General features: G+C 41.9%; 1 protein-coding gene across 5 annotated transcripts in view; it reads right to left on the reverse strand.

Annotated features, from left to right (window-relative positions):
* The window catches only part of gria4b (glutamate receptor, ionotropic, AMPA 4b), a 198,330-nt gene that overhangs the window by 46,670 nt on the left and 129,103 nt on the right, over nt 1–22,557 (reverse strand). For 4 of the 5 annotated variants that reach the window (XR_007450696.1, XM_049593051.1, XM_049593050.1 and 1 more), the window contains exons 6-9: nt 17,236–17,394; nt 11,354–11,521; nt 9,153–9,257; nt 5,896–6,006 (exon numbers count right to left, since the gene is read on the reverse strand). Coding sequence is in view for 4 of the 5 variants with exons in the window: in XM_049593051.1 (XP_049449008.1) it covers nt 5,896–6,006; nt 9,153–9,257; nt 11,354–11,521; nt 17,236–17,394 (543 nt within the window). In the remaining variant the exon portion in view is untranslated. Of the gene's footprint in view, nt 1–4,409; nt 4,640–5,895; nt 6,007–9,152; nt 9,258–11,353; nt 11,522–17,235; nt 17,395–22,557 lie in introns of those variants that run through there. The other variant, XM_049593053.1, reaches the window with a different exon arrangement.

Here is a 22,557-nt window from a genome sequence, read left to right on the forward strand (position 1 = left end):
AAGCGGTCACCATGGAGCTGTAGCTCCTGTACGAGCCTGTACTCCCCCAAATCCTGTCCTCTGCGCCCTACCCCGCGGTGGGCGCTGCGAAAGCTCTGTGTGAAAGAGGCTTAAGTCCTGCAGAGTTTCAGAGGACCTGGAGAATGTTTTAGGATAGTAATAACATTATATAAGATAATCGTATTGCAAAGATAATATATATAAGATAATAACATTAAAGACAAAATTAAATTGCAACACTTTTTTAAAACTTGATGATTTTACCTTTCTGTACATTTTGTATACACATTCATTAAATAATTTTAATGTGATGCAAATGTCTATTTGCATCACGTTTATTACGGAAAACACATTATTTGATCAATTTACGTTGTGCCCCTAAAGTTCTTTGTTCGCTCCGTACTTTTTCAACTTAGGAGCACATGTGCTCCTTGGGAAAAAGGTTAGCGTCAAGCCCTGGTCATGGACTTTCCATGACTACATATGATGCAAAAGGTACCCTGGGTGTGTTGGTTGTTGACGTTCTGGGACACGGTGTCAAGTTCTGCCTATTACATGCATTGTCTTCTTTAAAAATAAAGGCACTACGTTGATTCAACACCACAAATTTATGTTTTTTTTCTTTAACAACAAATTCACGCGGTTACGGTTTCCCAATGCACACACACATGACTGGGTTTAGGAAAAAAGAACAGGGTTTGGCTTTACAATCTTACAGGAAGTGAACACAGGCCTCCCAGGTGAAAGTTTGTTGGACCCATCCACCACCCCTCCTGCTCGCTAGACTTGGACTTCTGCTGCCTTAACTTTCATTATTGTCCCACAGTGTTTCCCCGTGACGCCACTGGGCTCCATTAAACAATAACAGCAACTGGCTGCATGTCATGCTGATATGAAAGGACAGTCCCTGACCAAGTGGATATCAACGACTTTGGAGTGAGACTGGGTTAAATCCCACTATATCCCATCATATCTTTGTTGTTTCAATTTTGACTGAAAATCCTTCCACCAAATTAAAAAACACTGTGTGACAGCTTTGCAGTGACACAAAGAATAAACCCTTTGACATGTTAGACGCCAAAAAGAAATGACTGTGACGAAAAGGATGTTACAGTCACTGAGAATCGCTTCAATATAGATGATGTTATAACAGTATTTATATCGACGTTTTGCTCCACAGTTATCAGATTTAAACAAAAATCCTGTTACCAAATCTCTTTGTGAACTGACAAGCCATGTATTTGAAATGGGTAACACATTTAAACTCCAGTTTCATTCAGATCCAACCTCTAACCCTAACTCAAGCTTTTTATACATGGACCACTGGTTATTTTTTTCTGTCTCAAAATAATCAGTGAATCATTCATAAATGCCACTTTAAAACAAATGTGTTCGTACGAGAGATTCTTGCATGAGGCCTGATATGTTCTCATAACACCTCTGCAGTTTTATCATCAGGAGGGATTTGAAGTATTAAAACAGTCTCTATCCACAGAATCCAAACACGTCCTCCTCCCTCCTTGAACAAAAGCCAAACAAAAACAATAATTATAGCGGGACCTTGTCTGTACTTGCCGCCCTCTGGCAGATTGAGAGTGTGCCAGGTGTAAAGTGCAATGGAGGAGTTTAAAGCCTAAGACATACTTCATCAAAGCTTTCAGCGTCGTCCTGCCAATAAGATGACAGTCGAACTTTGTCCTTGTCTGAGGGAGTTTTACTGTTAGCGCACCAACCTCCAGGCAGCTATTAGACTTCATAGACGTCCGTTCACGCCTTAAGCTACAGACAAAATATAGCTATATACACTATAAACTAAATCCATAAGGTAAAAGCTATATCAAATGTAGGGTTCTGAAACAGTCTGATCTTTAGCTTCAGTCATAAACTAAACATACAGTTCAAAATAAAAGCCAGTAGCAGCTTTTCAAAGTGCTAACTAGATAGCCAAAAAACAATGTATAGACTCGTACAGAAGTAGCATCACTTATGACCTATTAGAAGTGTGTGGTGGTGAATTTGTCTGCAGAGACTCTGTTCTCTGCCTGTATTATATGATATGTATTTTAGCTACTTAAAAAAGTCCCACCGAAAAAATCAATATCAGTTTAAGTGTACGCTATATTGAGAGAATTTTCATTGCGTTACCTTTTCGTCAGACGGGGAAGTTAACAGCTTCAGTTCCATATCTGTGCTCTCGTCAAAGCCACCAGACTGCATTGACATAAACAGTAATTTTGGCTCGCTGAACACAGGAGCTGCTGGTCTACTGCTGCGTCAATTGGTAAGTTTTGTTATCGTGCGACTTTGGTGAATCCCAACTAAACGCCAAAGTCACACAATAACAGAAAAAAACCTAACTGATTGCAGCAGTGGTAGACTGGCAGCTCCTGTGTTCTGTGATCTTAAATCACTGTTTTTCTAAATGGAGTCTGGTTTTGAAGAAAGCAACATCACTGCTTCAGTTCCCTGTTGAAAACTGCTATTTGACATTAAGGTAAAGCAGTGAAAATACTCTCAATATAGCATATATTTAAACTGATATTGACTGTTTATATAAAGATATAAATTGTTTTTCGGGAGCCCAGAAAAACCAACACATTCTCAATCCGACCTTGTCACATATTGATGTTTTGTCATAGATTTTCCACGTCCAGATATGACGTGCAAGGTACCCTGGGTGTGTTGGTTCTTGACATTCTGGAACACTGTCAAGTTCTGCCTGTTACATGCGTTGTCTTCTTTCAAGATACACTTCTCTTTTCACAGGAAATTTACCGTTTACATACAGTCTGTTTTCAAAATAAATGCACTACGTTGGCACAATACCGCAAGTGCTTTTCCTTCAACAACAAAAGCACGTGGTTAGGTTCAGGGAAAAAGAACAGGGTTTGGCTTTAGACTCTTATAGGACACAAACACCGCTTTCTCAGGTGAAAGTCGGTGATTGTTGCCCGCGTTTCCCCCTGATGCTGCCGGGTGCTGTTAAACTATAACAGCAACCGGCCATGTATCATGCCGAATTTAAAGGAAGCCCTTGTTTGTTGGTTTCTGATGGCGCAAGTCCCTGCCCAAGCACCATATTTTGATCACTTCGGAGTGAGACCGGGCTTGAAAAACACAAGACTTAGACCGATGCTATCACCAGTCAGAGCAGCCGCAGGCAACATGGGCGCGCCATCTTTATCTTTACACACCATTTTGAAATACTAGTATTTACTAAAGTAAAGTTTCTTTTACGTCTGATCTCTCAACAGCCCTTTCTGACCCAAACAGCTGAGCTGAGGAGAAATACAGTGTGTGGATGATTTACAGTTGAGAAAAGCCAAAGAAAAGGGCTGTCTGACCGTGAGATAAAGCGTTACAAAGGTCCTCAATATAGCGTCCACTTAGACTGATATTTTTAGGTGGGCCTTTTGTAAGATGGCTAAAATACATTTTGATATCAACCCCGTCCACAGCAGTGTAATGCTGAGCTTCCCTGGTGGGACTCCTGCCTGCTATTCCAAACTCGGGGTGTGCTGAACGTCATCCACTGAAGGTAACACACTGACTATAGATAAATACCTCATACAGCCCCACTTTAAAAATCCTGAACTATCCCTTTAAGTAGGTCTTGACTACAACACAGAGAACGTACGGTACCAAGACAGGTCTGATGATTGGCCCGATTAATCAAACACTGATAGCAGAGCGCAACTAGCCTAAATGTTTAATGACAAACAAGAGCATTTCCCAACGTGCTGAAGTGCTCATTTATAACTGCTCCTTACAAGTTCCTCAGACACGGTGGCAGCCTCGATGCAATATAACTGTGGGACACTTCATTAAGTTTAAACAAACATTACTCTCACGAACATTAAAGCGGGAGTGAAAGGCAGCCGTCATAATGTAACTATAATATCATGCTGCATAAAAGCGTGATGGATATGAACTGGGATGATAATGAGAGCATTAGTCTTTCTAAGCTGTTTTAAAGCTTACAGGAAGCCGTCTGAGTGTGTAATGTTCTGTACGCTGGAGCAGGTAGTCGGAGAAAGTGACAGATTTAGTGCAAACAGGAACTCTGTGAGACAAAATGCATATTCACATCCTGGTACCGCCTCACGTTATCGTTCAGGGTCCTTTGCAAGAAAAATTATAAATTCAAATCAGGATGGGATTCAAGCTGTGATTGGCCACACACACACACACACACACACACACACACACACACACACACACACACACACACACACATCAGGCATGACAATGTATGACTCTAACACACACAAACATGTGTAGTGGGAGCTTGTTTATGCTAGTGAACAGACACTGTGCTGTTAGGGACCCATTTTAGCCTCAATGGGTGTCCATCCACGAGCACCGTCCTTAAAAAAGACAGTGTCTTTTTCCCTCCATTTGCATTTCATTTTCCTCTCGAGGGGCTCCATTACGGCTCTGAGTGGCTCCATTTCTTGTTCACTTTTTCTGAACAGGGTGTCCATTAACATAGTTGCCGTGTCCCTCCTCTCGCCCAGTGTCTTTAGGGCTTCATTTTGGCTGGGGTTGTTGTGTCCATCACTCTGCCATTAAGAGCTTTCATATCCTGCTTGCGTCCAACTGGGGCTCAGTTTCTTAATATGGGGTTCCTCATCAGGGGCTGAAAAGAGGGAGGGATTGTGCTGAGCTGTGACTCTCTCTCATTCCCACCTCCTCCCCTTCCTCCACTCAGCTGCTACATGTACGCTCAAAATCAGGCTGCTTTGCTGTAGTCAGCCATGTCAGAGTTACTGCTACAGCCAGAGATTGACATGCCATGCAAAGGCCATTCATTTCTATCATGTGTAAAATGCTCTGATTGATATGGTGGCTGCATGGAACTCTTTTATGAACTCTTTTATCTGTGCAATGAGAACAAAACCGTCAGTAGCGGCAGCTGTCTGACTGCTTTTTGAGATGTTTATTGGCGCAATAAAGGAGAATGTAAGTGACGGTGGTTGATTCTGGAGTTGTATGATGGTTTATTGAAGTCTCTGTTGGAGTAGTAAAAAAGAAAGTCCCTTTCGTTAAGTGTCTCTTTACTGGTAATGTTCTAACAAAGCATGTGTGTTCCCTAAACTCTGGTCGGTCACAGCACACACAATATAAGTGCCTTCAAGGCAGGTGAAGCGATGAAATCTGAGCTCTGCAAAGGAATATGCATCCGTGTAAACTTCCTCACTCCACCACTGGATACTTTTACTAAAGATCCTACGATATTTGACGTTCAAGAAGTTACATATAATGAAATGTAGGCTATGTGGCTGCATACATAGACATTATGTCCACACCGTAAATGTTGTTGGTGCTCTTATTTAGGCCACGATACGTGGATGATTGGTATCTCTACCCTTTTCATGACGGATTTCTCCATGTGACGACATCGAGTGGCAGAGAAGCTCTGACTCTTTGCGCTAAAGTTTGGCAACAAAACTTAACAAGTGATGATATTTTACACAACTAAAGAAAAGTCAAACTCTACTGTAGATTCTGCAATTACACTACGTCTGCATCACTGATATAATACAGCATCAAACACGAGGAATGAGCCAGGAATGCAAAGGTGCTTGATGTCTAAGACTGTTAAAGTGCAAATACAGAGAGTGCTGTAGTCATACTTGTAAAGCACCTCATTAAAAGCTGAGGCACTTTACAAGGAGAAGGAGGTGAAGGATATCAGTGCAGCTGACTGCCGAACTTTAAGGTCCAGTTGTTGTGACGAAGGGAGGATGTGTAGCCACTCTGCATATCCCTCCAGTATCATGTTGAATGTGGTCTGCAGCAGCACTAGATAATAAAGTCTAAAGAATATGACTGCATGCGTGAGTGTGTGTCTGTCTGTGTGTGTGTGTTGGGGACAACATGCCGGTCTCTTACCATGATGGTAGTGACGACAACCGTGCGGTTCTCCATGCCAGAAGTGTCATTTGGAAGCAGCGGAGAGTCCTGGATCAGCACCAGTTTGTCTGCGTCATTCCAATAACCGATCTGCAGAGAAAACTAAGTATGAGATTGTGTATTGGTGAATGTGTACATGTGTATGCACTAATGTACTCTAAAATGCAGTGTGTACAACTTGCTTTGCAATTTTAGAGGAGCCCTTTGTGTCTGAGCAGCACAGTGGAGCTCTTTGCTCGACAGAATTTGATGTAACTTTCCAAAACAACATAAAGGAAAGTCTCAGTGTTCCTGTGTGTCTGTATGATGCCGAGATGTTTTGAACAAATTGCATATCCAAAGCACTTTGCAAATTTGAAAAACACAAATGCAAAAGCCATAATGGAAGTGAGCATCGACATTAAAACGTGTCTGTTTGAAAAGTAAGTTAAAAGTTGTTGGCTTGGTAATTATGATTATTATCGCTATGTCCATCCATCCATTGTCACCCGCTTACTCGAGGATGAGCAAAGCACCCCAGATGTCCCTCTCCTTAGCAACATTTTCCAGCTCCTCCTTGGGGATCCTGAAGCGTCCCCATGCCAGACGAGATATATAATCCCTCCAGCTTGTTCTGGGTCTGCCTCGGGGCCTCCTACCAGTGGGACGTGCCCACAACACCTCTAACAGGAGGCATCCAGGAGGATCCTGATCAGATGCTGAACCACCTCAACTGACCCTTTTCAACATGAGGGAGCAGCGGCTCTATTCCGAGCTCCCTCCAAATGTCCCAGCTTGAATTATTGCTATGTTACTGTCACAAATAAACAATAAAGTCTAGAATCTTCATAGTTTCATACTCATGTACTCCACCATCTAACCTTAGGGTATTATGAAGCTAGCTATGCAGTGATGTTAGCATTATATCACCTATGCTGTACCTGTGACATGGAGACATAGATATATTAAGGCTGAAGTGTTGCTCAACACACTCGAGATACGGAAAGAAAGATATGCCAAAGAGAGCTTTTTTGGATTGACACTGTGGTTGCACTTCAGCCTACAGGCCTTTATGAGGATTTTGATATGATAGTTAAGCTGTAATCCAAAATGTTTTTCCATTTTTCTCACCTGATACCCTTTCATAACACTTTTGTTTTGAGATGTGTTTGCTATAGATTTGGGGATCTCTGATTAATGATGGCTTTAGCCTGATCCCTCTCAAAGCCCCATTCACTATGTGATGAAACTGTAATTCAGTACTTAAAAAAAACGACAACTCAGGAGGAGTTTGTGCACAGGTGTGTTGCAAATGATTAGATTGAGATTAGTTACCTTGTACGCTCTGATGACGGTCAAATTGACTGAAAGCTCAACAATAAAGTGAAATGCTCCCTAGATGTAAGTGTGTGGAAATCTTTTCTACTAACAAGTATCACTCAACAGGAATTAAACAGTCGTGTTGTTTTCAATTTATGAGTTTTGCATTTGTGTCTTCTGTGAATGCGCTTGTGTTTTCCAAATTTGCAAAGTGCTCTGGACATGCGGTCTATTGGAAATGTATGGGTCACTGCATATTTGACTTTTTGACCTAAAAGTGGACATTTGTCATGACCAAAATGTAAAGCTTGAATTGAATTATCATTGAAATGGTCCAATGATGGGGAATGTCTTGTATCTGTGTGATACTGAGAAGCTTCTAAATTATACTTTCAGTTAAAATATGAATCATACTTAAACGTCTATATAACTTTTTGATCAGATTTAAAAAAGAACTCCTGGCAGTTACCTAGAAGTAAAGATGAAAACACGCCGGCGCCGCTGCGGTGAATTGCGTCATGTGGCGCATGTCACGTGCCGCCCCTTGCACACACCGGATACGTCATGCTGCACTTTGTCAACAGATGACCACACAAACTTATTACTACTTTAACTGAAAGAACTGTACTTCCTCTATATTTGCATTAGCTTAAAGTCATGTGTGGGCGTGTGCGGGTGGTCGATTAGGGCATAAGAATATGATTGATTACTAGTAGAATAAAAGATGGAAGAATAAAGTTGTAAGTTTGATGTGAAAAAGCCGTTATAACTGAAGAACAAATAATATTTTCAGAACACGGTTGTAGAAGAAAAAAAAGGGTCGTAATATTTGGCGAAGGAGTATAATTAAATACTCCAGGGTAGTAAAGTGGTCAGTCTAAGTTTTAATTTAATTTCTGAACATTAATCCATCATGCTGTGACTCCTTTTAAAGACAACACATGGATGGAAACACTGACTCATTGCCCCGCCTCAGCTGAAACGCCCTCATGCAAGATTCCAATTTCAAGCTCAATGCTGTGCTCCTTCTTTTTGTCAGAAGCTATTTCATGTTCAGCTGACATTACTGTCATCTTCCAGAAGTCCTTCAGGGTCAAACTGACCGAGTGGAACTGACAGACATGATATGTTGCGGTCACAATATTAGCGTCCTCTGTCTGACGAGAGGAGCCGCGTGGCACTGTGTGATTTTTAATAAACAGCCAACATCTGCAAACCAAGATGGTGTCAAACTGATATATCGATCCTACAATAGACACAGAGCTTTGACAGCAGCCATAAGCAGCTATAAGTCAATGAGAGCGGAGACGCTGAGCGAGCCAGCTGGCCTCTGGTTGGCCGCCGCTGGTGGGCAGCCAGAGGAAATGAGGAGCTGTGATTGGCTGATACCTCCTGCGTGCTGGGGCACTGGGATGATTGAGAAACATGGAAAATGCAGGAGAGAGGCTGTGACACACACACACACACACACACACACACACACACACACACACACACACACACACACAGGCACACACTCAACACCATGTCCTGACAGGACCCTTGCTGTTCACAGGAAGACAGGCCAAAGCAGCTTTTGATTGATGGGAACTCGTCTCAGCTTCCTCACCCCCTCCCCCTCCTCCCCTCTACCTTGATTGCTCTCTATTTCATTTCATCCTCTCGCCATCACTCTCACAAGTGCTCTCTCTCTCTCTCTTTTTCCCATTTTCCCCAGAATTTCGTCAACACACATCCATCCTCTCACATCACAAGCCGAGATGGTGGCAGAGGCTGAAGTTTTTTTTCTCCACAACCTACTTATGATAATAGGAAATGCCACACTACATACAGTGTCGTCGCAGCCCCCTGATACTTCACATGACAGCAGAGGATAGATTGTGCATGCTCACATATACTGACTGAACAAATGTAGGCAGTGTGGTGTGATGTTTTACCCGTCTGGGTCCATTATTCTTCAGTTCAAACACGTCCATAGTGTAGTTGACCCTGCGGCCATAGTGGTCAAACTGGACATTACCTGTTAATCCCTGCAGCCGGACCTGCACACAGAGGAGAGCAGAGAAATACAAACACACAGTGATCAAACAGCAGCGGACAGAATTAATTTAAAGGAAACCTGCAGCAGATCAGGATCCAATTTTAACAAAGGAGTTTAATAAACCAGCTTTTTACTAAGTGTTTTACAGTGACAAAAGCAAATCAATACAAGCGCACTATAAACAAAAATGGTACTATACATTACCAAAAGGCAGTTCTGTGGATCATAATCATGGGGAACCTGTCTTGGTCTGATATGACACCCATTTTTTAAAGATGCTATACAGTGCCTTTCTCAAATAGTGCTGTATAGAGCCATATTGTGTTAACGTTTTTGAGCCTGGGGGCCATTAAATAATGCTAGATAATACCATGGATGAGTAAATATGCTTCTAAATGATAATTTTTACTTAAACATAAATTGAATTTATTAATTTCTTACAAAATGTTGGCTTAAAAAGATTCAGGATCCTGCTCTAAGTCATTACTGAGAAACACAATGTTACCTTTTCGAACCTGGAATATTTCTATACATATGAGGGAAAACTAGAATTAGAGCCTCGTGGTTGTACGCCTCCACAAACCAGTCAAGTTGCACTTATAGTTGACATTCATGTCTGTGAAAATGTGGATGCTTCAAACACATCTCCCCCCTGCAGCACAGAAGATTGATACAACCAGCACAGTTTCAAGGTGGACACCCAGGATTAGTGTCACCAATTCAGTATCTGACCAAATGTCTCCCATTCTGTTCCTGGGATATGACGTTGAGTGATGGCCAGAATGTGATGTCACAGTGAAGTTGCCACTATAAAATAACATCACTTCATAATTTTACCCCATTAGACATTTTTTTTTTTTTAATTTTGTCATAGTGTATGAAATCTTGACCAAAACTCCAGAATTCATACACAAATTATGACAAAATTTCCATACAATGGCAAGAGGCATGTTTTGTGAGGTCACAGTAACCTTGACCTTTGACTTTGGATCAACAATTTCGAATCAGTTCGTCGTTAAGTCCAAGTGGATGTTTGTGCCAAATTAAGGCATTCTTGAGGTACTGCATTCACGAGAATGAAAGAGACGAGGTCACTGGGACCTAATTTGAATTAGTTCATCCTTGAGCTCAAGTGGACAGTTGTGCCAAATATAAAAAAAAAATCTCTCAAGTTGTGAGCTTTCACGTTGACAAAAATGGGAAGGACAACCCCAAAAGTAATGCCTCTGGCCACAGCTATCACCAACACAGAACCACTGCTTTAATGTGAGGAACCAATATTTTTCTGTGTGAATAAAGTAAAACAAGATGGACCATTTGATATCTAAAGTTAGATAGAAAATATTCTTCAGGGGCGTCGGTGGCCTGGTGGTGGAGCGGGCGCCCCATGTGCAGGGCTGTTGCTGCAGTGGCCCGGGTTCGGCTCCGGCCTGTGGCCCTTTGCTGCGTGTCACTCCCTCTCTCTCTCTCCTCCCTTCATGCTCGTCTGTCCTATCAATTAAAGGCTTAGAAATGACCAAAAAAAATCTTAAAAAAAAGAAAAAAAAAGAAAATATTCTTAAGCCCAGTTTCCACCGAGCAGTCAGGTACGGTTCAGTTCAGTTGACCTTTTTTTCCCCCCCGATTCCACTGTGAAAAGTTGTGGATGGTACCAATGGAACCGTTCCGTACCGTCCCCATTTTTGGTCCCCCCTCCGTTGGGATACCTAGCACACAGATCTGGTACTAAAAGGTGGAGCTGTGAACACTCACTGCAGCATTGCGGAGTGCCGTTACATGGGCAACACTAAAGCCCTGAGCTTGCCTGAGAAGGACTAAATGCACAAAACTGCAATTTTTTAATATCCCGAGGAGAGAGACTCTCACTGCAGCCTGTTCTATTTTGTTCTGAGCTGTAACTGTTTCTTGATTGTTCACCTCAATTTTGTTTTGGTACGCTGGAGTTGTGGCAAAAAAGTTTAGTGGAAAAAGAAAGAAGAAAGTTGAGTCTCCTCAAATCAGAAAATCAGTGTGTGATGTTTTATCTGTAAGCAGTCTGCAGCAGGCTAGCCTTCACCCTGCATTTCTCCTTTACTTCCTCCTCTGTTCCTCTCTCACCTGTTTGAGAGTACGCTCCATGTCAATGCCTTGGTTCCACGGGGCGGCGGGGTTGGCGAGACAGTCACCAGCGTTCCCCCGTCTGGAAATGTCCACCTTCTGCCTGCGCAGGTTCCTGAAGGCCTCTGCCATCACCATCACCCCGTCGTATGTCAGCGCTGAGGTGTACTGGGAGACAAAAGATACGGACGTTACTGTTGGCGCCATCAGGTTATTGTGCAGGTTTCTGTAGCAAGAAAAACAACCTCACATCACATAAAAACACTGCAGTAGGGATTACAGTTCAACTCTGGCCTATTAGATTTATTAAAATGAAATAAAAACACAGTACGGAGGCAGCGTGTGATTTGTAAATTACAGTCTCTGTAACCTGGAGGCCGACCTGCTGCTCTGTCTGTTTTGGGTGTACACAGCGCTGGGGGACACACACTAACAAAAGGTATGAGGCCAATTAAATGCTGATTTAGCTGGACAGGCAAAATGTTCTGCAACATTTGCTGGTTAGATCTCCTTTAACACACTCTGCATAAGGCTGCCTCTGAGAGCATGCTGAGTTTCTGCAGGGCCAAGCAGTACGTCCTAACAGCCTGGCTGTTGCAGAGAAGCAGCAGTTTTACTCTGCTCATTATTTTCTGGAAATGGAAAGGAGGAGAGAGAGCGAAGAGAGAGAGCATATCCCCCATGGTGTATGCCTCCCAATTTCCCCTAATCTATCTTTGACCTGAGGATTCTGTGTTGCCTCTGATTATTTGCGTCTGCAAGAATCACTGTCTCCGTCATGAGTCGTACATTTCCCTAAAACTCACCTCCGGCATGGCACAAAACTAATTGAGTGAATGACGAAAAAGGCAGGAAGATGGAGGAGTGTGAGCTGGGGGGAAAGAAAGGGAAAAGGCGAGTGTTTTGTCCAGCCGGGTAGCAGTCTGGCATTAATTATCCCAGCTAGCAGGAGTTCATTAACTTCGCCTCCGGCCGGGGGTGAATCCTATTCATTAGCCCACTGCTCACTGTGACATTCTGTGGAGACTGCTGCACTCTATCCCCCGTTACTCTTTGACAAGCTGCCCACAGAAACACACGCAAACAGTCGAGGTGTGGGTTAAACTCACTAACAGTCAGGAGCATCTTCACTGCAATTAGGGACGGGGACCTGGACAGGGGGACGGATTAATTCCATGGTCAGTCACATCAGTGCAGATTTCGGGGGTTCACAGGGGGACACGTCCTGCTCAGTCTTTAGAACAAGTGCATTTGTCCCCCCCAGTAAAAACATGGCAGTAGCAGAAGACTTTTATTTGACAAATTTTTAAGACATTTACAAAATGAATTGATGCAGAAAACACAAAAATTGGTGCATTAAAAACTCTCCAGACTGCAGGAAATTGAAGTAATTATAGATCCAATGTGGAGGATTTGAGTGGGTATATTGGCAGAGATAGCAGATAATATAATAAGTGTGTTTTCTTTCGTGTTTCATCACCTGAAAATATGAATCACTGTGTATTTGTTACCTTAGAATGAGCCATTTATATGTACATAAATATACATATATATGCATATATATATATATATATATATATATATATATATATATATATATATATATTTATATTTATATATGTGTTTGTGTGTGTGTGTGTGTGTGTGTGTGTGTAGGGAGAGTCCGCCATGTTGCACTGCCATGTTTCTACAGTAGCCCAGAAGAGACAAACCAAACATTGGCTCTAGACATGGTTATTCACAATTTCGTGTCAGCCATCGTATTTAGCAGCCCCTCAATGATTTTTAACCCAAACATGAAACTGCTTTATTTATTGTTTTTACTGGTTTTAACCACCAGGGGTCTTATTAATAAACCAGTACGTAGGATGCATACTAAAAGTGTGTGTGCAGACACAATGTTGTGCACCAAAAAATATTCTGATTTATAAAACCCTGTGTATGTCTAACACTACGCAATTTCCTTTCATAAATCACCAAATCAACTAGGAATTATCCGAGCGTGGATCAGCCTCATATCCGGCCCTCCACACACCCACATTCAGCCATAAAAGGTCGGTGTAAAGCGCCTCACGAATGTTGATGAGCCTCCTGTTCAGTGGTTCTTTGTGATTACCAGTCTCACCACGGTAGGTTTACAGCATGACAGTCAGTGGTATTCCTCACCCTGGGATCAGTGCTGGGCAGTAACACATTACAGTATTAACATTACTTTTTCCAGTAACTAGTAGTGTGACTAATTACTAATAATATTTCAGTAATAATATTACAGTAACCCTAAAAACAAACAACTCGTCACAACATTACTTTTGTTTTCACATCACCACCATGTGCCCTTGCCACAGCAGCCGCAGGTTCAGTCCCAGCCTGTGGCCCTTTGCTGCATGTTGTCTCCCCCTTCCCCTTTCACGCTTCAAAACTGTCCTGTCATTTAAGGCCAAAAAACCTAAAAAAATAATCTTTTTTAAAAAAGGGGGGATAAAAGTCAGGTATGATATGAGGCGAAAGATTATAAATTCTACATATAACGACTCCTTTCACACCTAATTTCTACAATCTGGCTTCAGTTCACCACCTCACCATCCGCATCGCCACTGTCCCCTGTCTCCAAAATGTTCGTACATATAGGTCAGAGTTTCTGCACCAGTGCACACACTCTCCCGTCAAGATTGTTTTTATAAATCGCAACATCTGCACCGGAAGTGGCGCATGCCTCTTTTAGGCCTCGTTTTACGTGCACATAATGGTTATCAATGAGGCCCCTGGAAGAGACCTCTGCGGATAATTTAGCTAACAGCAAAAACCTCCCGAATGTCTGGATTATTAGTTATCAGAGAAAAAAGTGAGCACACATTTGCAGGTGCTGAGCTACCGGCCCGTCCCCAACATGCCGAACAGCGTGTTGTAACATGTTGTAATGCTGATTTGTAATGTGAAACTGCTTTATTCAGTGTATTTAGTGATTTAAATCACCAGGGGTCTCATTTATAAAACAGTGCATAGGATCCATAGTAAAAATGTATGTACAAACAAAAGCGCCAAAAATATTCAACAATTTCTACCATCAGGCCTCCGCCTCACCATCTGCGTCGCCAATTTCCTGTTTCCAAAATGTTCGTAAACATGTGTCAAAGATTTTCCCATCAAGTCTGTTTTTACAGATCACAACTTTAGCGAGGGAAGTGGCGCACACCTCTTTCTAGACTCGTTCTGTGCATACGCAATGTTTATAAATGGGACCCCTGGCTGTTTGTTTTGGAGAGGAACAGACCTCTGTGGATAATTCAGCTGCTGGTAAAAACCTCCTGAACGATTAACAATGTACGAATTCAAACTGGGAGAAGTTTCAGCTGGTTGCAATGTGCAATCCTCACCACTAGATGCCACTAAATCCCCCTGAATCTTACACACTGTTCCTACGATGCTCAAAATTTTCTGGTGGAGGACCCCTTGTTTTATATTTGCCCCACATAATTCTGGTATGTGATATAAGCCCCACTTAAATCATTAAACACATAAAAAAAACTGCTAATTAAGGATACTTAAATGCGGAAATGGATCGAGCGTCTTCAACGCTTCCTATTGTACAGTACAGGAATCTCTCATTAGTCCACTACCTGCTGATTCCTGGAACTTTTACACACCAGGCATTACATTTGTCTTTGCAAAGTGAGTAAACATGCCAGAAGAAGGCCTAAACTCACCGGCAGTGTTCATATATTAGAAGAAAAGAAGGGCTGACTGTGACTCAGGCTGTGGACAAACTTAATGGGGAGCAGAGTAATTTAGTCTGAGTGGATTTCCAGGAGAGAGAGCAATTTATCAAGAAACACACACACACACAAACACACATGGATAACACAAACACACACACAACGTCATGCGATATCGCCCCGTGGTGTAAACTTTTAATTTGAACCACCCCAATCCATCAGGCACACATACTACACACTGCTTGACTCACACCGTTTCCACTCCACTGCATCTGTTTTTTTTTTTTTTTAAATAGAAATCTTTGTTGGGCACAGATTTGCTGGAGGGGGCGAAGGAGGTTTGCTGACCACCATGGCGTGATGCCTTCTTGCCCCAGTGCCATTTGCAATCTGTGTGGCTGAGAAGAAGTGGGTCAGTCTGTCACATCTCTGCAGATGACGGCGGTAGATGAAGCTGAGCAGATTGCTGATGATGATGATGCCTGTTACTTGTGTATACAACCTCATATTATCTGAATATACTTAGTTAGTTTTTGCACAGAGACAGTTTCTTCTGTATTTCTGTATCAGCGTGCTGCTGCTGCTGTCTGCACACCTTGCAAACACGCTGCTATATTTTCAGACCCTTTTCATCTTATCTGCCACTGTCCTTTCTCGTGTTATCTTTATTTGCTACATCTGCTATTTTTTCGCTGTTGCAACAACTCCAGCCCCCCCTGAGGAGTCATTAAAAAGGACCGTGGCTTTGCATGTCTTAGTCCATTGACTACAAATTGCGTGTAATTTACATGACTGCCCACTGTTCCTCAAACACATGCCATCAGCTTTAGATACATTTCCCATCCTCCAGGTAGCAGTTGGTTTCAGCTCATTACGCAACAGTCTGAAAATCAAATTAGAGATTTTGAAACATTTTGAAAGGTTCAGTGTGTAGGATTTGGGGGGTATATTAGCAGAAATGGAATATGGTATAATAAGTTTGTCTTCTCTATTGTGTAATCACCTGAAAATAAAAATCGTTGTGTTTTTGTTAGAGTGGGCCGTTGATGTCTACATATTGAGCAGGTCCTCATTTATGGGGATCGCCATGTTGCACCGCCATGTTTCTACAGCAGCACACAATGGACAAACCAAACACTGGCTCTAGATTCACATTTTCACGACGGCAACTGTAGCTAGCAGCCCCTCTGGGATGACAAAGCTGGGAAAACGCGGATTTTATAACACAAAACTGCTTCATTCAGTGTTTTTACTGGTTTAAATCAATGGGCCCAGTTGTTTTGGAGAGGAAGCAACCTCTGCGGAGAATTTGGCTCCCAGTTAAAATCTCCTGAACAATTAATTTTGAAGGAATTCTTTTCAGTTTCAACTGGTTGCAATCTGCAATCCTAACCACTGAGCCTGGTCTCAGTCTGAAGTCGTTGAAATCTGGTGCTTGGGCAGTGAGTTGCAGCATCAGAAACCAATGAAAAATGCGTCCTTTAACAGTTAACAACAGTTTAACGGCGCCCGGGAGCATCATGGGGAAATGGGGCGGGACAAGGACAAAACTTAAGGCAGCGAAAGTCCAAATGAGGTGGGCAGGAGGTGTGGTGGATGGGTTCAACAAACACCAGCTTTCACCTGATAGAGCTTTTCAAGTCCTGTAAGATTCTAAAGCCAAACCCTGTTCTTTTTTCGTAAACCCAACCACGTGCAACAAACGTCTATTCGCGGTGTTGTACCAACATAGTGTGTTTATTTTGAAAGAGACTGTATGTAAAGGGTGAAAACGGAAGTGTACTTTGAAAGACGAGAACCTGACACGGCGTCACAGAATGTCAACAACCAACACACCCAGGGTACCTTGCACGTCGTATGTGGACATTGAAAGTCCATGACCAAAACGTCAATATGTGACGAGGTCGGAGTGAGAATGTGTTGCACTGTAAGATGCCACTAAATCCCCCTAAATCTTACACGCTGTTTCTTAAACAAGCTCACATCTGAGATTTTAGAGCTAGCGTCTGAAATCACTGATGCAGGAGGGGACTAAACCCACCTGATCCTTTACAAAATGTCTCTCTGAATCCACCACAAAAGAGTTTTCCAAAGGGTCCCTGCTCAAAGCTGCAGCACCAAACCACAAAAGGACAAATGTTGTGCTGCAACACTGATCTGATCTCATACCTTGGGCGGGGCGTCCGAGCCCGGGTACTCCCTCTGATCCAGCTTGTTCCAGCGCTGCATCAGTTTGATGACCATGGGGTTGCTGAAGTCGACCAGCTGGAAGCCCGTCACGTTGGCTCCTCCGTGCATGAAGCGCTCTAGGTTGATGTCCTTAAAACCCTTCAGAGGCAACGAGAGGAAAGAGAGAGCTGAATCCATGGATGGCAGAGAGAAACAAGTAAAAGACAGCAACAATGAATTAAAAAAAAAACTTGTTTGGCACCAACACTGAACCACTGTATATATGAGGTGAATAAGGAGCAGGTGAAAATTTGGTTTAAATGCTTTTTAGCACTGATCCAGGACCATCACACCACTTATCATGTTCCGTTGGGGCTGTCAGAGGGAGCTGCACATCACAGCAGTCTGGTGTCAGACCTCAATAGCTTCCATGGTTATGAATTCAAGTCCCTGATCCTGTAACCCAAGTATTCTTCTGAACAGCTCAGGACATTCAGAGTACAATATCCACGTGCCCGTATGAACACTGGAAGAATCCCTGGTTGCTGTAATTGTTCCTGCTGCCCATACTGGCCCTGAAGAAATCTCTTTCTAACAAGAAGGAGGAAAAAAATCCATATTTTGTGTAAAAATGCAACGAGCCAAAGCTTCAACAAACATCTCACTAAAGCTGACCCTTGCAGTGTACCAGATTTGCTGTGGAGTTAGCGCTCTTGACCTTCACGCTACTCTTTGGGACAGGGAGCTGTGAGTGTGATGCAGCGGCACAGAGGAGGAGTAACTCTGCACAGTAAGGCTCTGAGATAACATTATCCTCTCTGCTCTGCTCGGAAGTGGTGAATTAACAGCTCACAGATATGTAATACGACAATCTCTGGCGTTTGTTTGACATCTAGTATCGGCAGAAAATGTGGTTGCACATTTTCAATCTGTCGTCAGCAAGGTTAGCTTATTTACTATACGATTGCCGCTGTGACACTAAACGTCTCACTGAGCCTGTTCAAACTTTAAGACTTCATATGAAAAAAAAAAGAATTGTTGAATATCCGTCTTATTTCCCTGCTGAGCTGCAGAGGACAACGGTAAATCAAACAAGGCACATTTCTTCTAAAGAAATACTGTAAAGTTAGAAAATACTTTAGAACAGTGATATTCAACTTGCAACCCACGGGCGAAATTTGGCCCGCATTACGGTGCCGGGTAGCCTGCTGACTATGTTCTAAATCACAGTCAAAATAAATTCATTCATATTGGGATTTTGTTTTGTACTTTGAATGTAAATAAGGTGCCAGAGTGCATAAAAAATAACTAAAAATAAAGCTTGTTTATCAAGGCCAGGGGAAGATACACCGGATCCTCCGACAGGTCCTGGGTTCGCCCCTAATGTCCTCAAATCTTATACACCCCCCTGTGCACACCTGACCTGTGGGGCTGCTGCAACTGGATTTGCCTCTGGGCAAAGATGAGTGAGGACAGCAAACGTCAAAAGGTTGAAAACAGGAACTTCATTTATTATATATAACAATAAATATTATTAATGTTTGCTTATTAACTGGCCCCTTGGCCTCCTTTCATTTTTGCAAAAGTGGCCCCCGGGCGAAGCAAGTTTAGCACCCCTGCTTTAGAAGATACCCACTTGATGTGACTAACTCCAGCTGCTGAAGCCCAGTTTGAGCTTTGGCAGAACAAAGATTGTGGCTTTTGTTTCTTACACTGTAATCATGTTAGCAAGGGATCTCTAAATGATGATTACAGTGGCCCCTTCAATGCACATATGGTCATGTGAATACTGTTTTAAAATGTGAACGTTTGCTTTGAGGTTATTGACTTTGGTACTGTATGTGTAACCCTATTTTCTTAGTTTGTAGCATTCTCCAGTCCTCCTGGCCTGTGGGTATTAACCTGGCCACAATTACTCTTTAATTAATCTTACTTAATCAACACTAATAGGGCAAGACAGTGTAGTTTGTGACAGTGTGTTCACAGCACAGTCATTATTGTTAATATATTATCATTACATCATCACTTCCTGTACTGCAGCACGACTGCACCCAACACAGATTCTCAGAAAGTCTGCAGAGCATTGGACTTCCAGAAAACATGCCCATTAGGTCAAGTCCAAATATTTGGATTCAGCCCTTCAGTCATTGACTCATTCTGTAATTAATTTAATGAATGCCTCATTAACTGAAACGCTCAGGTTCCTTCTGACAGCCCTGAAATGTGGTGAGGCAGCCTGGGATTAAAACAAAATGCTCAGTGAGAGGATTTCTGTGCAGCCATGACAAAAAACTTTGCTGGAAGCTATCTTTTATTTTCATCTCATTTTAGGCTCCAATCATTGTGCCTCAATTAAGAATTTAAGACAGCATTTTAAAATACTGGCGTGTTAGTTTTGTGTAGTTTCATGGTGTTTACAATTTAATTCAATGTAATTGCTATTTCTGCATTTGAAGTTTATATTCTGTGTGTGTGTTCTTGTGATACAAGAAGAGAGAAGTTGTTGAAATGACTTTCTGAAAATTACAGATGCTTTTATCCACCTTATTCCTGAGGATGCTACTGTAGAAGTGATTATGGGTGCAACTTCCTGTGAGATAGGGGACGTCGCAGTGAGCTAGTTAAACACATTAACTGCTGATTGATTGTCCAACATTAGTCCTTAGTCCCAGTGGCTAATCTCTGTGCCAACAGTGGTTCTTTCTGAAAGTAATTTACCTTTATTTTAGCAGATACAGTTGTATGCAAAAGTTTGGGCACCCCTGATCAAAATTTTGTTTACTGTAAGTAGTTAAGTAAGTGGAAAATGAACGGATTTCCAAAAGGCATGACGTTAAAGTTGACATAGTTCATCAATATTTTAAGCAAGATTACTTTCTAATTTCAATCTTTTACTGTTTCAAAATAACAAAAAAGGCCCTGAAGCAAAGGTTTGCGTTGCAACACAAGCCCAGAGCATGATCGATCCACCCCTGTGTTCAACAGTTGGACAGGTGTCCCTCTTTTCTCTAAACATATCTTTGCTCATTATGTCTAAAATGTTCTGTTTTAACTTCATCAGTCCACAGGACTTGTTTCCAAAAAGCATCAGGTTTTTTTCGATGTGCCTTTGCAGACGTTGAGTTTTGTGGTGAGGACACAGGAAAGGTTTTCTTCTGATGACTCGTCCATGAAGGTCACATTTGAGTCTGATAAATCTTCCTGCAGGTCTTTTGCAGTCAAACAGAGGTTTTGATGTGCCTTTCTAACAATCCTATGAGCAGTTCTCTCAGAAAGTTTTCCTGGTCTTCCAGACCTCAGCTTGACCTCCACAGTTCCTGTTAACTGCCATTTCTTAATGACATCACAAAGTGTGGAAACAGCTCCCTGAAAACAATTTGCTATCTCCTTATAGTCTTCTCCTGCTTTGTGGGCATCAGTTATTTTAATTTTCAGAGTGCCAGGCAGCTGTTTAGAGGAGCCCATGGCTGCTGATTGTTGGGACAAGGTTTCAGGAGTAGGGGGAGTATTTATAAAGCTTTGAAATTTGCATCACCTGGCCTTTCCTAATGATGACTGTGAACAAGCCAGAGTCCTAACAAGCTCATTAAGGTCTGAGACCCTGGTGAAAGTTGTCTGAGAACTCCAGTGTCTTGGGATACTGAATCTGTTGCATGGTGCTCTTTTCCTTTTTTTCCACTTAACAATCTTTCTTTTCCATCTTTAACTTAATGCCTTTTGGAGTTCATCTTCTACTCACTTAATGATTCATAAATAAAATTTTGACCAGGGGTGCCCTAACATTTGTGTGCTGATGTACCATGTTGTTTTTAACAGATGTTTAACTAATGTTAAGTTTGCATTTCCAAAATGTCCTTGGCTTCAACCACAGTGTTGAACATGCAGCCAGAACAAAAAGATTGTTCCTGTGACCAAGGGTACAGCTTCTATTGCCTACAGACAGTAATAGGTCGCCCCCTGTGTTGTATAACGCTACCGGATCGTCCAGTGTTAAAAAATAAAATGCACTGTCCCTTACAGAATCAATACGGGGCATCATTCGTCCTGTATCTTCGTGCACACCCTACTCTAATGCATACCCTATATTTTCACATGCTTGGAATGATGTAAGAAATTTAAAAAAAAAAGGCAGAGCAGAGAAGTATTAAATCAGATCTGTAGAAGAGAATGACACCTGGAATGTCAGGTCTGTCACTCAGCGTGATACCCCCGTCTCTCCCTGTCTGACTGCACTCACATTCCACATTAGAAAATTGCTGGTTATAAAATAAACTCAGCAGCATACCTCGAATTATGTGTTCAATGTTAGTCATCTAGTCAGAATCAGAATCAGACTAATAATTTATTGACCCCCGAGGGGAAAGTGCGATTTGTTACAGTTGCTCCGATGTAAAGAATAGAGAATTATGAGAGGTAAGAATAAGAGTTTGAAATAGAAGTATGTAAATATAAAGTATGTGTTACTGATTTAGTTTTTGTCATAACATATACAAGGAATGTCAGAGGTTATTTATTTAACTACTTTACATTATTGATATTACTGAAATTATGTTTCACTCAGTAGAGCTCAGATTTAATAAATCAGCAGTAACTGCATCGTTAAGGCAGACGAGTGGAGCATTAACCAGGAAACATCACGTTTATTCAATTTACATGGAGCTAAAATTAAATCAGAATAATGCTTAATGTTTGCCACATGTGTAAGTGTCTGTTTATGAGTCATAAAAAAATCATAAATCATCTTTAAGAAGGAGAAGATGGTTACCATAAGCTAGCTCAGGTGCCATCATGTTAACATACTCACAGCAAGCTAACTGCTAATGTGCTTGGTTAAAAAGGAAAACAACCAATGCCTTGAGATGGCTGACAGAGATGGCAGGGGTATCCTGTCTGAGGTGTAACAGGTGGTGTGCTTCACATATTTTATTTCCCAGTCACTCTATTGAAGAGGATGAGCGTATACCAGAAACACCGATTCTGATTCAGTACGCACCCATAATTCACGCAGAGCATCATAGGGACGAGGAATAAGGTGGATAGTTTCCTTTGTATCTAATGAACTCTAAAGCTTTTATACTTCAAGCTCCTTACCCAGCAATCATCATTTCATATCTGTATATGACAAACAATACCAAAGAAAATAAGAAATTAGAATATATTATTATATTTGAATATGAAGTATATAATTGTGGTTACATTGGGTGTTCTGTTGCTCATAAATCTAAATGATTACAGTCTTTCTGGTTGGTTTGTCAGCCACTTCAGTGAATCCTGCTAATGTGTGTCTGTTATCTGCTCTATCATCTGCTCTTATAGGCGGCA

Source organism: Epinephelus fuscoguttatus, linkage group LG12, assembly GCF_011397635.1.
Source record: "Epinephelus fuscoguttatus linkage group LG12, E.fuscoguttatus.final_Chr_v1".
Classification (NCBI taxonomy): Eukaryota; Metazoa; Chordata; class Actinopteri; order Perciformes; family Serranidae; genus Epinephelus; species Epinephelus fuscoguttatus.